This window comes from Pyrus communis, chromosome 4 (genome assembly GCF_041283825.1).
Source record: "Pyrus communis isolate YQ-2024b chromosome 4, ASM4128382v1, whole genome shotgun sequence".
Classification (NCBI taxonomy): Eukaryota; Viridiplantae; Streptophyta; class Magnoliopsida; order Rosales; family Rosaceae; genus Pyrus; species Pyrus communis.
In genome coordinates this window covers 12310767-12323932 of record NC_142568.1, presented here as the reverse complement: position 1 = coordinate 12323932, position 13166 = coordinate 12310767, and the positions used below count along the sequence as shown (strand labels likewise).

Here is a 13166-nt window from a genome sequence, read left to right as displayed (position 1 = left end):
CTTTTACCGTGTGGGGTTATGCAAAAGACTGCAGCGAGTTTATGCTGTGTAGTGCCTTTTGATCATAATTTTCCTCGGTGGTGACGTTGTTGTGCCTCTTGCTGCTGCTTGCTGCACCGTCATCGCTGCACTGTTCGCTGCACACCATTGCACTGTCTGTTGTCCTACTGTTCAAGTTTTGTGGCTGTTTTTTTTTTTTTTTTTTTTTTTTTTTTTTTTTGGCGGTCATGGTATTTTTCAAATGTTTTAAGAGCAACACCATTACCATTCTCGCGAAGGAAAATGATTCGCAAGATAGGGGAACAACGCTGAAGATTTACGCCCCACTGACTGGCCTTAAGGCGCTTGCTCTTCCTACAAAAGACAACTCCATGCATATTAAGTCGTGGTCTTCTGAAGTATCTTGGAAGGTGGCAAACTTTGTTCGATCAAATACGGAGAGGGAGGCGTGCACACCGGGGATTCTTATCTTGAACCCTTCGCACCATGCTCGTGACAGTCATCCGGCTTCGTTTAAGCTTCTCGGAGATCACATCCGCAGCGGAGCTATGGCTTGGAATGATGCCTTGTCGACTACCGGAGAAGCTGTTTTTGATGAGTCTTATTGGGAGTGGCTTGAAGATGTCTTGGGCCGATCTAAACATGTGCTTACTAGCATGGGCCTTTACCATGCCGTGTACGCGTCTTTGTTTAGTTATGATCTCCATCATTCTGTCCTTCATGCGTTCTTCGAGCATTGGTGTTCAGCGACTAACACGCTTCATACAGCTCAAGGAGAGATGTCAATTTCACTTTGGGATCTCCACAAGATAGGGGGATTGCCAATCCAAGGTAAGTTTTATGACGAGGTCATTCCTAGTGCGGAGGAACTTTCTCTCTGCAATAACCGAGGATTGCCTGCGAGTTGTCGCTGTTTATTTTGGGCATATCACAAGCTTTCCCATGATGCTCGAAGTAAATCAGGCGTGAAGATTTCTTCATGGATCCGCTTCTGGTATTGGGAGGACACAAGGTACAAGAAGTCCTCGAAGAGAAGAAGTTGTAACAAAACCACTAAGCCAAAGGGAGACTCATATCCATCTGGTGCCATTGGTTCAGCTAGGCGCCGTTCCCCTGCCGAGTTGAGAGCGTTTGAGGACCTTGGCATAGCATCAGAGCATGTGGAAGAATCTTACCTAGCTGCTTTCTTAGCTTGTTGGCTTTGTAAGTTTGTTTTTCCAATCGGCGACGTCAACTTTGTTCGTCCTGGGGTTTTCAAAGTTGCTAGCAAGATGGCTGCAGGTGAATCTTTCAGTCTTGCTATCCCGGTTTTGGCCAATATTTATAATGGCTTGAGTGTTGTTTCGAACTTAGCAAACACTGAAGATCGTGCCGCGGTTCTTCCCTACCACTATGTGTATGGTTGGTTGGGTGAGTACTTCGGTACTCATTTTTTTTCTTTAACTCTAAACAAGTCAGGGCCTTTGATGACGAAGTATTCTGGCGTGCTTTCTTCGAAGAGCCTCGATGATTCCCAGGCGCAAGCACTGTTTAGAAGCTGCGAAGGCTTGAAGATGGACTATCTGGCGAGAGTTGGCTCGGTGCGGCGAGGCATCATGGACGATTCGCATCTTCGCTTCTCAGACTTATCTTACCTTATAAGTCTTCGCTCAGGGTATGTTTCTTTGCGGCAAGAAGATCGATGCATTGTTCAGCCGTATAGTCCCCACCGTTTCAGCAGGCAATTTGGTTTTGTCCAACATGTGCCAGGCAAGCTGAAGGAAAAAAAACAATTAGACTCTTTGCAAGCCGTGTATATGCATTGGGAGTCTTGTACCGGTGCATGTACAAATGCTTCTGTCACCCTGCCGGCCAAAGACGAGTTCAAGAGTAGTCCAGTAACCCATGCTTACGTAAGTTGGTGGTCAAAGGTATATTATGAGAATTTGGGGATGGCAAGTGGTACCAATTCTTCTCATTCACACCTTAATGTATTGAAGGAGGGGTGTTCTGTGGTTCCTACACAACTGATATCTTTTGATTGCGCGAGTGCTGCTACTTTGCAAGATAGACCAGTGGTTTTAGTCCCTCAATGCCCACGCTTGTCTTCTCAACATCTGGATGTATCTGAAGAGGCTGGTGATGAAGTTGATTCGCACGAAGATGGACTTGTTTTGCGGCAGGGTCAACAAGTTTTAAACAAGCGACGTCTTGAAGGCGCTCAGGCCGATAGCGATGTCAATTTTCGTCATAAGAAGAAAGAAGTGTTTAGGCTCCCTCAACTTGATGGCAGTGTGTCGTTTGAGAAAGACGTATGCATCTTCTTCTCTCTTATGACTTCTTCTGCTTTCATTGGTCTAGCTTTTGCTTCTAACAGCTTTCTTTGTTTTCTTTAGGTTGGGCCTTCTTGTTCTTTTGACTTGGCGACCACAGGTATTTATTCTTATACGGAGATGCTATTTGGAGGCGACCTACCTACAGGCGAGGAGATTGGGGATCCACCTGTTACAGAGCTTATCCCAAGTTCGTCAAGTTTCCCAAGTTTGCCGTGTGTAGGTGGAGGCATGCAAGATCCCGTCATGCATTCTACACCTTTGCCAGCTAGCTCTGAGATCTCTCTGAGAGGGCCAAACCTTAGTGGTACTGAGCAGCTTATTCATCGCATCAATCTTCGTGCGGTAATGGATATCAAGAGCCATATTGAGGGCAGGATTTCGAAATGCCCGTCGGAGGACCTTGCGTTGCTTAAGGAGGACTTGTCGAAGCTTATTTCTGCAATTGACAATCTTAACATTGATTCTTCATCCTTGAAGATCAGGATTGCTGAAATTATGGCTGCCTCAACTGAGTATTCTTCCCTGCGTGTTATTTCCTCGAAGAAGTTGAGTCCAGATGTTAGAGGTCACCAACTTGCTGCAATAGACTTGTCACTAACCCAAGCCCGGTCTTCTCAGCAAGCTGCTTCGGGAGATTATCAATCTACAGAGGCTTCTTTAGCTTCCGTCCGGATACGTCTAGATACGTTGATGCGAGAACAAGAACAGCTGGGCACTGAGGCATCAAAACTTGAAAGTGTTCTCGGGGAGCAGGGAGCTACACTTTCTCAATGCCAAGAGGAGATTTCACGCCTAGAACAAGAGAAAGACATGGCTATGGAGTTGCCCATCCTGTCTCTCACCGAGGTAAAGACTTTGAAGGCTTTGGAAGGCTTGCTTGAAGACCGCCTCCTTAGTGTTAGGGACATAGTTTTCGAGTAGTGTCTTCTGCCTTTTTTTCTTTTGTAATCAGACTTTTTCCTTTAAAGCAATAAAATGTTTGCATTCTTGAATTTGCTCTTTATTCTTCAAAGTGTTTTTTTTTATTTTTTTTTATTTTTTATGTGACTGTACTTGAAGTTTTGAAGTTTCAAGTTGCCTACGTACTCTTCCAAAGAAGAGATCAAGTCATAACGTAGTTCAAATGAGTGATGGTTTTGATGATGATTTTGCCGTACACAGTTTATGCTCTTGCGGGCCAGGAGCGTGGTGCGTTTGCTTTAGGGGTAGTAGCGCTTCAAAAATCTGCCGTTGATGGGGCCGATCTTCAACCCGTCTTCTGCCATGATTAAGTAGGCGCCATTGGTGTAGATCTCTTGTATTACGTAGGGTCTATCCCACTTTGATGTGAACTTGCTTTTTGTCTTATGAGTTGTAATGATAGGCCTACGCAATGCCAGCACGAGATCTCCGGCTTGGAAAGACCTTGAGCGGACTTTCTTGTTGAATGCCTTGGCTAACCGTGCTTGGTAGCATTCCAAGTGTTGTTGAGCTTCGAGCCTTCTCTCATCCAGCGCTTCCAACTCCTGAAGGCGCAACTTTGCATTTTCTTCATCAGTCAAGCCTTCTTGTATAGCCATCCTTAATGAGGGGATTTGACTTTCAAGCAGTAGAACAGCTTCTACGCCATATACGAGAGAATAAGGTGTAGCTTGGGTAGGAGTCCTATGTGTAGTCCTATATGCCCAAAGTGCTTCACTTATTCTTTCATGCCAGTCTCTCTTTGTTTGGCCGATTACCTTTTTCAGGAGGTTGCACATCGTCTTGTTGAATGCTTCCGCAAGGCCGTTGGCCGGAGCATGATACATGGAAGACTTGTGCTGCTTGAACTTGTATTTGTCGCAAAGCTCGTCCACGAGTCGGTTGGAGAACTGCTTTCCGTTGTCAGTGATAATGTAGCGAGGCACCCCATATCGATGGATGATATGCTCCTTGATGAAACGAACAACAGTTTCCTTTTTTACTTCCCTTAAAGGTATGGCTTCAGCCCACTTGGAGAAGTAATCTGTTGCAGCTAGGATGTAAGCTTCCCCTGCAGATGACTTTGGCGTAATTGGTCCTACAACGTCCAATCCCCATGCGTCGAACGGCCATGAAGCAATTGTAGGGTGTAATGGTTCAGGCGGTTGATGTATGAAGTTGGCGTGGAATTGGCAGGCTTGGCACATTTTGGCGTGTTCCAGGCAGTCATTCACCATGCTCGGCCAGTAGTAACCCATTCTTTTAAGCTGGAAATGTAGCTTTGGTCCAGATTGATGTGCCCCACACACACCTGAATGTGCTTCTTCCATGGCTTGATTAACTTCTTCCTCACCTAGGCATCTCAGGAGCAGTCCTTCAAAAGAGCGTCGGTAGAGTGTTCCTTTGTAGTAAAGGAAGCGAGGTGCTCGTCGACGTATTTCGGAACGGTGTCTAAGATCATCTGGAAGCTTTCCGTGCTCTAAGTAGTCGATCAGCGGCTGTCTCCACTCTTCAGCATCGACTGGAAGTACTGAGATGACATTTGTATCATCTAGTGACATTTCATTAACGAGCGGAATCACCCATCTTTGGCAAACTGGCACGTCTGCAACTTCATCTTTTCCTAGTGTCATACTCGAGGCTAGATTGGCGAGAGCGTCCGCCATTTGATTTTCCTTTCTTGGCACATGTTCTAGTGTCACAGCTTCGAACTTATGTAGCAGTTGGGTTGCTAGCCGGAAGTATGGGACGAGATCATCCTTCCTCACCTCATACTCAGTTAAGAGTTGATTGATTATGAGCTTGGAATCGCCATATACCTCAAGAGCTGTGATTTCCATGTTGATCGCCATTTGGAGCCCGATGATCAATGCTTGGTACTCAGCAACATTGTTGGAGCATAGCTCATTCAGTTGGAAGGAGTAAGGTAGTATGTGCCTTTGTGGTGACATGAATACTACTCCTGCCCCCGCTCCGTCTGCTCGTGCGGATCCGTCGAAGAACATCGTCCATGTCGGGAAGATGTCGATGTAGAACACCTCCTCGTCAGGCAAGTCGTCTGAGATTTTCCAATCAGCCGGGATTGGATGATCGGCAAGGAAGTCTGCTAGCGCTTGTCCCTTGACAGCTTTAGCTGGGACGTAGATGATCTCATATTGATTAAGAAGCAAAGCCCATTTAGCGAGTCGCCCTGTCAAGACTGGCTTAGTCATAACGTATTTGACAGGGTCGGCTTTAGCAACCAAGTGGATGGTGTAAGCATGCATGTAATGTCTGAGTTTCTGAATGGCAAACACCAAAGCGAGGCACATCTTTTCTATTGGGGAAGAGTTCAACTCAGCGCCGGTGAGAGTTTGACTGAGGTAGTAAAGTGCTCCTTCTTTTTGGGATTCATTCTCTTGCGCCAAGAGTGCTCCGATTGAACTTTCCTGAGCAGCAATATACAATATGAGTGGTTTCCCGGGCACAGGTGCCCCCAGGACAGGTGGACTTGACAAATATTTCTTTATGCTTTTGGAGTACGAAAGGCTGTTAGTTCCTCGTCTTCGAGGGCCATGCGAATTTGATTGTACCCAGAAGAGCCATCCATGAATGATAATGCCTCATGGCCAGTGGTTGCATCCACCATGATTTCAATGATTGGCAAGGGGAAGTCATCCTTTGGGCAAGCATCGTTGAGGTCCCGGAAGTCTACGCAAACACGTATTTGTCCTGATTTTTTAAGGACAATGACGATGTTGGAGATCCACTTGGGGTATTGCACTTCTCGAATAAAGCCTGCTTCGATTAGCTTGTCGATCTCGACCTCGATTTGTGGGATAAGCTCAGATCGATAGCGTCTTTGAGTTTGCTTTATCGGCCGTGTTCCAGGCCTGACCGCAAGATGATGAACAACGATGATAGGGTCCAGGCCGGGCATTTCTTTGTAGGTCCAGGCAAAGACGTCTTTGTACTCTAACAACAACTGATAATACTCCTCTATCTCATATGTACTTAATAATGCACTTACGAAGATAGGTTTTGGTTCCTTGCTTGTACCTAAGTTGAGTTCCTTGAGATCATCGATCGTGGCTTGCCCTCCGTCTTCGAGCTGTGGTGGTGCAGCAGTGACATCTTCCTCGGGGATTTCGTCTTCTTTACCTTCTTGAACCGTGACGTGGAAAACATCTTGGATCTCCTCTTCGGTGCTGTCTTCTCGAGCTTGTCGGCATAAGGATTGTCTGGTGTTCTGGGAGAGGCGTTCCTCGCAATCTTCATAGGAAGGAGCCTTGACCGAGTAATTGAAGAAGTCTTCTGGGAAGAGGTCGCACATTGTGATGGGGATGGACGATCTTTGTGTCAAAATTTCATTATCTCCAACACTTTCACATTGTTCTGGAGGTTGACAGGAGTTGTTTTGCCCTCTTTTCGACTGATAAACTTGTGGACAAGATGGTTGCTGCTTGTCCAATTTCTTCGAAGCGATCTTCGGAATGCATTCCTCACAATTTTCATAACAAGGAGCCTTGATCGAGGAATTGAAGACGTCTTCGAGGAAGAAAAGATCCCGCATGAACGATCTTTGTGTTGTAATTTCATCATCCTCAACATTTTCATGTAGCTTTGAAGGTTGACGGTAGCTGCTTTGCCCCCTTTCCGATTGGTGAACTTGTGGACAAGACATATGTTTCTCGTGCAGTTTCTTCGGAGTGACATGAATCCATCCTTCATCTTCACTTGACTTTACTGACATGGTTTTGGAGCATGCCCCCAGCGGTTGAGGTGAAGACTTTGAGTCGAAAGAGCCAGAAGTGACTTTCTTAGGGATTTCATCTTCAGTGCCGTTCTCTTGGGTTTGTTGGCATGAAGATTTGCCAGTGTGGACGATGATGCGCCTCCTTACCTTTAGTGGTCCTTTTGTGTCAACCTCTAGGATTGCTTGGCGCTTCATCCTTGAAGGAATCAAGCTTCGAACGTCGTCCTTTTCTCCTAACCCATTGAGCTTTTCTTCCTTTGGTGTTGTCTTCCTCTTTCCAAAGGGCTTCCCATTATCTTCAAATCTTTCTGAAGCTGATCGTCGCAGAGGAGAGATAACTGTGTTGCTTTGTTTCTTAGGCTTTAAGAACCTTTCAAAAACAGAGCTTTGGGATGTCGGCGCGTTAAGCCTCTTGAAGACAGAGGTTCAGTCTTGACCACCAATGCGATTAAGCACTGAAGTTCTGGAGCTTGACTGGCTCATCCTATCGAAGACCGACGTCCGAGGGGAAGGTTTAGGCTCTTCTTGGTCTTGTTCAATGCTCATGCTGACATATTGAGTGCTAGTGTTTTTCGCTTGGCTTGAAATCATCACAGGTGCATTTGGTGTGAAACCAAGTCCGGCTTTGTTGTTGTCAACTCCGTAACCATGCTCCTTCAACTTCTTTTGAGTTTTGGTGAGGTTACGTTCTTCGTCATTGACAGTGTTTGAAACCTTCTTTCCAGCCACCGCAGAAGAAGCGAAGTCGTACCCGGCCTTTGACATGAGTTTGTAGGCGTTAGGGTCGAAACCTTCCTCGGTCCTCTTGGTTGGAAGAAAGCTTGATTCCACCTTCTTTGGTAGAGCTTTTATGAAGCCTTGTGGTAGTCTTGCGGCCTTAGCACCCCCTAGCTGTGTTAGAGGCAAAACTGCATTCGTCTTGAGCAACTTCACGTTATCCGTGTGCCACTGTGTGTCGGCTTTTCTAGTTTCGAATGGAGATTGACCATTCTTTCTTCTTGACATCGGGATATACCGGAATATGGGTGCGTTCGGTCCTTCTGACGGCATCCTACTCCCTTTGGTTGTTGCAGGTTTAGCAAACTCGTCATCATCTTTGCTTGAAGATGGCACGGCCTGCTCTTTTTGCTTTTTAGGCATGGCTTGCCACTTCTGCTTTTTAGGTGCTGCTCTGCCCATGGATTTGATCTCTTCCGGAAGGGCTTCGGGTACCGTCTCTTCATCCATGTAGAACTTGGCATCTGCAAAGTGTGATTCGGCTTCGGTGAATGGCTTGGTATCACTTTGGATCACCTTCACTCCTTCTCGGTAAAATTTTAGGCATTGGTGAAGGGTGGACGGCACTACCCCATTTGCGTGGATCCAAGGTCTTCCTAAGAGCAAGCTGTAGGAAGTTCTTGCATCAATCACGTGGAATATCGTGCTTGATTTGAGCTCACCCATGGTCATCTCTACTTGGATCATGCCCATCGCCCTTTGTCCTCCTTGGTTAAAACCCTGGATCAGCAGACGGCTCAGGGATAGTTCATTCACCTTGATGCCGATTATGGTCATTGTTGATTTTGGCATGATGTTTATGGCCGACCCACCATCCACAAGCATGCGGTTAACTTTGTATTCCCTTATGTACCCGGAGACGAAGAGAGGACAGTTGTGAGGCTTTGATCCTAACAGTAGGTCTTCGTCAGTGAAGTTAATTACGTCATGGGTGGCACAACATGTGGCACATTCATGTGGCTGAAGCTTCGAGCCTTCGTCGTTACTTTCTTGCACTTCGTGGTCGTCGGGACCTGCCAAGACTGCTGTTAGTGCTCTTCGCATCTTTTTTGGCAATGGTAACGCTTCCCCGATGCTAAAGTGTGTTGCCAGACCTTCTCCAGGTGTAAGGGTCTTTTCTACCTCAGTGGCGATAGCTTTGCCTTTTGAGGGCTTTTCTATTTCTACTTCAACCATGTGACAGGCCACAGTAGTGCACTGTTGGAAAAAGTCATTCGGGAAGTATTCATGCAAGGAAACGGGAATGCGTGGCTCCTGCTGATAGGAGCATATTCATGCGACTTAAATGGCTTGTTCTCGTGCATTTACGTTATGTTTCTCTAGTTATTTTAGTCCTTTATGCTTCTTTTGTGTGTTTTCAGGTTCTAAGGGCAAGGTATGCAAAAGGATGCCTTTTGGAGCCTTTTGGAGCAAATTAGAGATTGGAATGGATATCATATGCTTGGAGCCAAGAGGATGGACGAAATTAAAGACTTGAAGTAGGAAAGTTAAATCCTAAAAGACCTCATGTTGAAGCATCATTGAAGACTCCTACGCATTTTAGAACACAAAAACAACATTCCTTGCAACCTTAGGACTTTGTCGTGTGTTTCCTTGTGTCTCCCTTCCTTGCCATGCAAGGAAGGGCTTTGTTCCCTATTTTAAACACTTAAAGCATTCACTTATCATATCATTTATCACTTAACATATCATTCATTTATCACTTATCACTTATCAAACCATTCACTTATCACTTCCATTCACTTATCACTTATCACTTCCATTCACTTATCACTCACCACATATCATTCATTTATCACTTAACATATCATTCACTTATCACTTATCATACTCATAATCATCTACACATTTCAACCATTTAAACATATGCATTTCAACTCACATGCACACCCACCTCTTTCCACCTAATCCACATGCATTCACACACATGCACATCATTCATTCTTCTTCCTAGCCGTGCATCCCCTTAGCCATTTCCAACCACATTCTTCCATTTCCCACTTCATCATTACACCACCTAATCCACATGCACTCCCATCCATTTCATCATTGCATTCATCACCAAAGAACCAACAACAAAGCCGTGCATTACTCAACAATTTCAGCCATTACACATGCATTTCAAACCTTTCAACACCCTTTAATCATTCCCCTTTAAGTTATGATTTTATTTCCTAACCCTACATGCATTATTTATTAGCATCTTCACATGCATTCACACACACTTTACACATTCAAACACTAGTCCATGCCGTGGCTCCCCCTTTGAAATTCCAGCTTTCCCATTCATCATTTCACCAACAATTCAGCCACATTCCACATGCATAACCAACCTAGTGTCACTCCCATTCATTCCCTTTAATCATTCAGCCACCATCATACATTTATTCTCTTCCCAAACACATACACAACCTACCATCATTCCAGAAAAAACATCCCATGCCGTGGCCTTCATTCACATTCCAACACCTTCACATGCAATTCCAGCTTTCACATGTTTTCCTAGCTATTTGTCCATCATTAATTAGCCACTTGCATGCTTAAACAAACAGCCATTTATACCTTCATTCTCCTATAAAAGCCCTTGCATTCCCATCATTCAAGATCATCTCATTTCATACACAACACATTACAAACACATTCTCCCTTCCCTAGCCGTGAGCTTCCCATCTCTCCCCTTATAATCCAAACACCATTCCAACACTTCACAACACCACTCCTCTACCATTTCCATAATCCCCCAAACCTCACCTTAGACCTTGTGCTACAACAACGAGGAAGAGAAGAGGACCTAAACGTTCATACAATTCAAGTTTGAGTTGTTGGAATGTTTAGGTGATTCTTTGATTTCAATGTTTCATTTTAATTCTCTTTGTTTTGTACGTATGAGGAATGGAAGAGAAGAGTGCCTAAACGTTCATACAATTCAAGTTTGAGTTGTTGGAATGTTTAGGCGTTTCTTTGATTTCAAAGATATGAGGAACTAAACCCCCTTTAGCTAGGGGGTGATTCGAAACTATGTTTATTACTTGCAATATGAATTGATTAACTTTCGTTGGAATTTCATAAGTTGTGGATTCAATTTGTTTAACCGTTTGATTGATAACTTATTTATGAATGTTTATTAAGAATGCGCGCTTAATTTTCATGCATGAATATGACGCTAGAATATAAGTGAGTTTCACCTAATCGTTATGAACTTATATTCACAAGTAGTGGAGGTTGCTTATAAACAATCGCGTTAAATGAATTCTTGGCACGAGTTTCATGCTCATCATAGTAACGAATGCCTCGTCAACACTTATAGTTTTCATAATACTTAATGATCTTTGATTGTATCTTTATTGTGATGTTCACGTAAAGGACTTTTGGAGAATGTGGTGAATTGCGTTGCGCTAACCCATCCAATTCATTAACTTAAGGAAAACTTGACGGTTAATTTAAGCGGACCTAATTAACCCGGGGCGTTGAGTTTCATCATTTATCGAAAGACCAACTGAGAATCAATCTTGTATGCAAGTGTAACATGTGTGGAGAAGAACCCCTTGGCTATTCCATCATCCATATTTTCATCACATTTATATTTACGTTTTGCCTTTAATTACAATTTGTGCAATTTAGTTAATTTCGTCAAATCAAACCCCCCCTTTACTTTCTTGTTCTTTAGTGCTTAGAATCTGTTTAGTTTATGTTTTAAAGTATTTTTGAATTCTTTGAGTCTAGTATAGTGTTTTAAACTTTATTTTACGTTTTCGAGTCTAGTTTAGTGTTCTATATTGTGTTTTTACGTTTTTGAGTCAAATCCAAGTGATTAACAATCCCTCCTAATCCCCGGTCCAGAACGATCCCTACTTATACTTATACTACAATTTGACAAAAATAGGGTTTAATTTGTGTGCGTATAAATTTCGCATCAAATTTTGGCGCCATTGCCGGGGATTAGAAAATTTGCTAATCCCTTGGATTGTTTGTTTCTGTTATGTATTTTAGATTTAGTTTTTTTATTTGTGTTTTGTTTGTTGAATTCAAGTACTAGATGGCACTTGATAATGCTTCTCTTTTGTCACAACTTATGGAAAGGTCCCAAATGCAAAGAGTTGATATATTTAATCTTCAATCAAGGAATAACGTGTTTTCCAATACTTACAATTCAGATTGGAGTGATCATTCAAACTCTATGTGGTGGGAACCTCAAAATGCTCAACAAGGAGGATATTGGCAGCCACCACAACCTCATATTCAATATGCCCAACCAAAATTAAGTTCGTCAATAGATTATAATCAAAAACTTAACAAATTAATTTGTTTGGTGCAGGGCTCACAAAATCAAGACAATGAGGCTCGACAAGAAGACAAAAGGTTGGACCACTTGGAAAAGCAAATTGGGCAGATAGCGGAGTTCGTAGGACAATTTTGCGACCAAGGCAAACTCCCTAGTTCAACCATTGTAAATCCGAAGGGAGAATTTGAAGCACCTTTGCCGGAAGCACTTATTGCTCCTACGCCATCTAATTCAAGTAAGGTTGTTCCAATTAGTTCTAACCCCATTCCACCTAATATCCCTATTCCTTGCAGGTTCATGAATTCCAAGGAAGAAGAAAGTGAAAAAGACATCTTGGAAGACCTTCCAAAGGTGCAAAGTAGGGAATTTCATGAATTCATCAAAGAGAATATACTTGAGACAACAATGCCCAAAGAAGTTGAATTTGATGACATCGGACAAGTCATAACCATCACATGCAATCTGGCCAAGTCCAATATCCCTGAAACTTTCAAAGGAGTGGTGTTTGTCATTGAGTTCTTGTCAGACAAAACAAGTAAGTTTTTTTTTCCAAATTCCATTAGATTTTATACTAACTTGCTGTTTTTTATGAATCAGGCACCTACACTAGAATTCAAACCAATGCCGGTTCACTTCAAGTATCACCTTCCATTCAAGGACCAATTCCATGCCGTTTGATTTTATTTATGTTAATATAAAAAAAAAATAAATAAATAAAATAAATAAAAATAAAAAAAAAAAAAAAAAAAAAAAAAAAAAAAATGAAAGATACTAAACATGGAGAAAGATGGAGCCTTCACAGAGGATGTTTACGTGAAGCCCCACTATGAGGCGTCGAAGCAGAAGGAATAGAAGCGGACGGCATAGGAGCGGAAGGCATAGAAGCAGGAGGCATAGAAGCGGAAGGCATCGGAGCGGAAGGCATCGAAGCTAGAGCATTCCAGGCCTCAATACTTGGCCAAACGCTGGATGACCTAGGAAAAAGATGCCTCTGGAGATAAGACGCAAGCCTTTGACGGTCACTGTGAATTCGACCCTCAGATTCTTGCAGCTCATCAAGCTTCCTCTTCATGCCCGCCGAATAGTTATTTGCAAGCACATGCAAACTTCTATTCTC

At 43.5% G+C, this 13166-nt stretch overlaps 1 protein-coding gene across 1 annotated transcript; it reads left to right on the top strand.

Annotated features, from left to right (window-relative positions):
* Window positions 1–227: 227 nt before the first annotated feature.
* On the top strand, window positions 228–3236 carry LOC148697460 (uncharacterized). The gene is made up of 2 exons (XM_088692487.1): window positions 228–2291; window positions 2376–3236. Exons 1-2 carry the CDS (start codon window positions 228–230, stop codon window positions 3234–3236), a joined length of 2925 nt encoding a protein of 974 aa, XP_088548613.1.
* Window positions 3237–13166: the final 9930 nt, after the last annotated feature.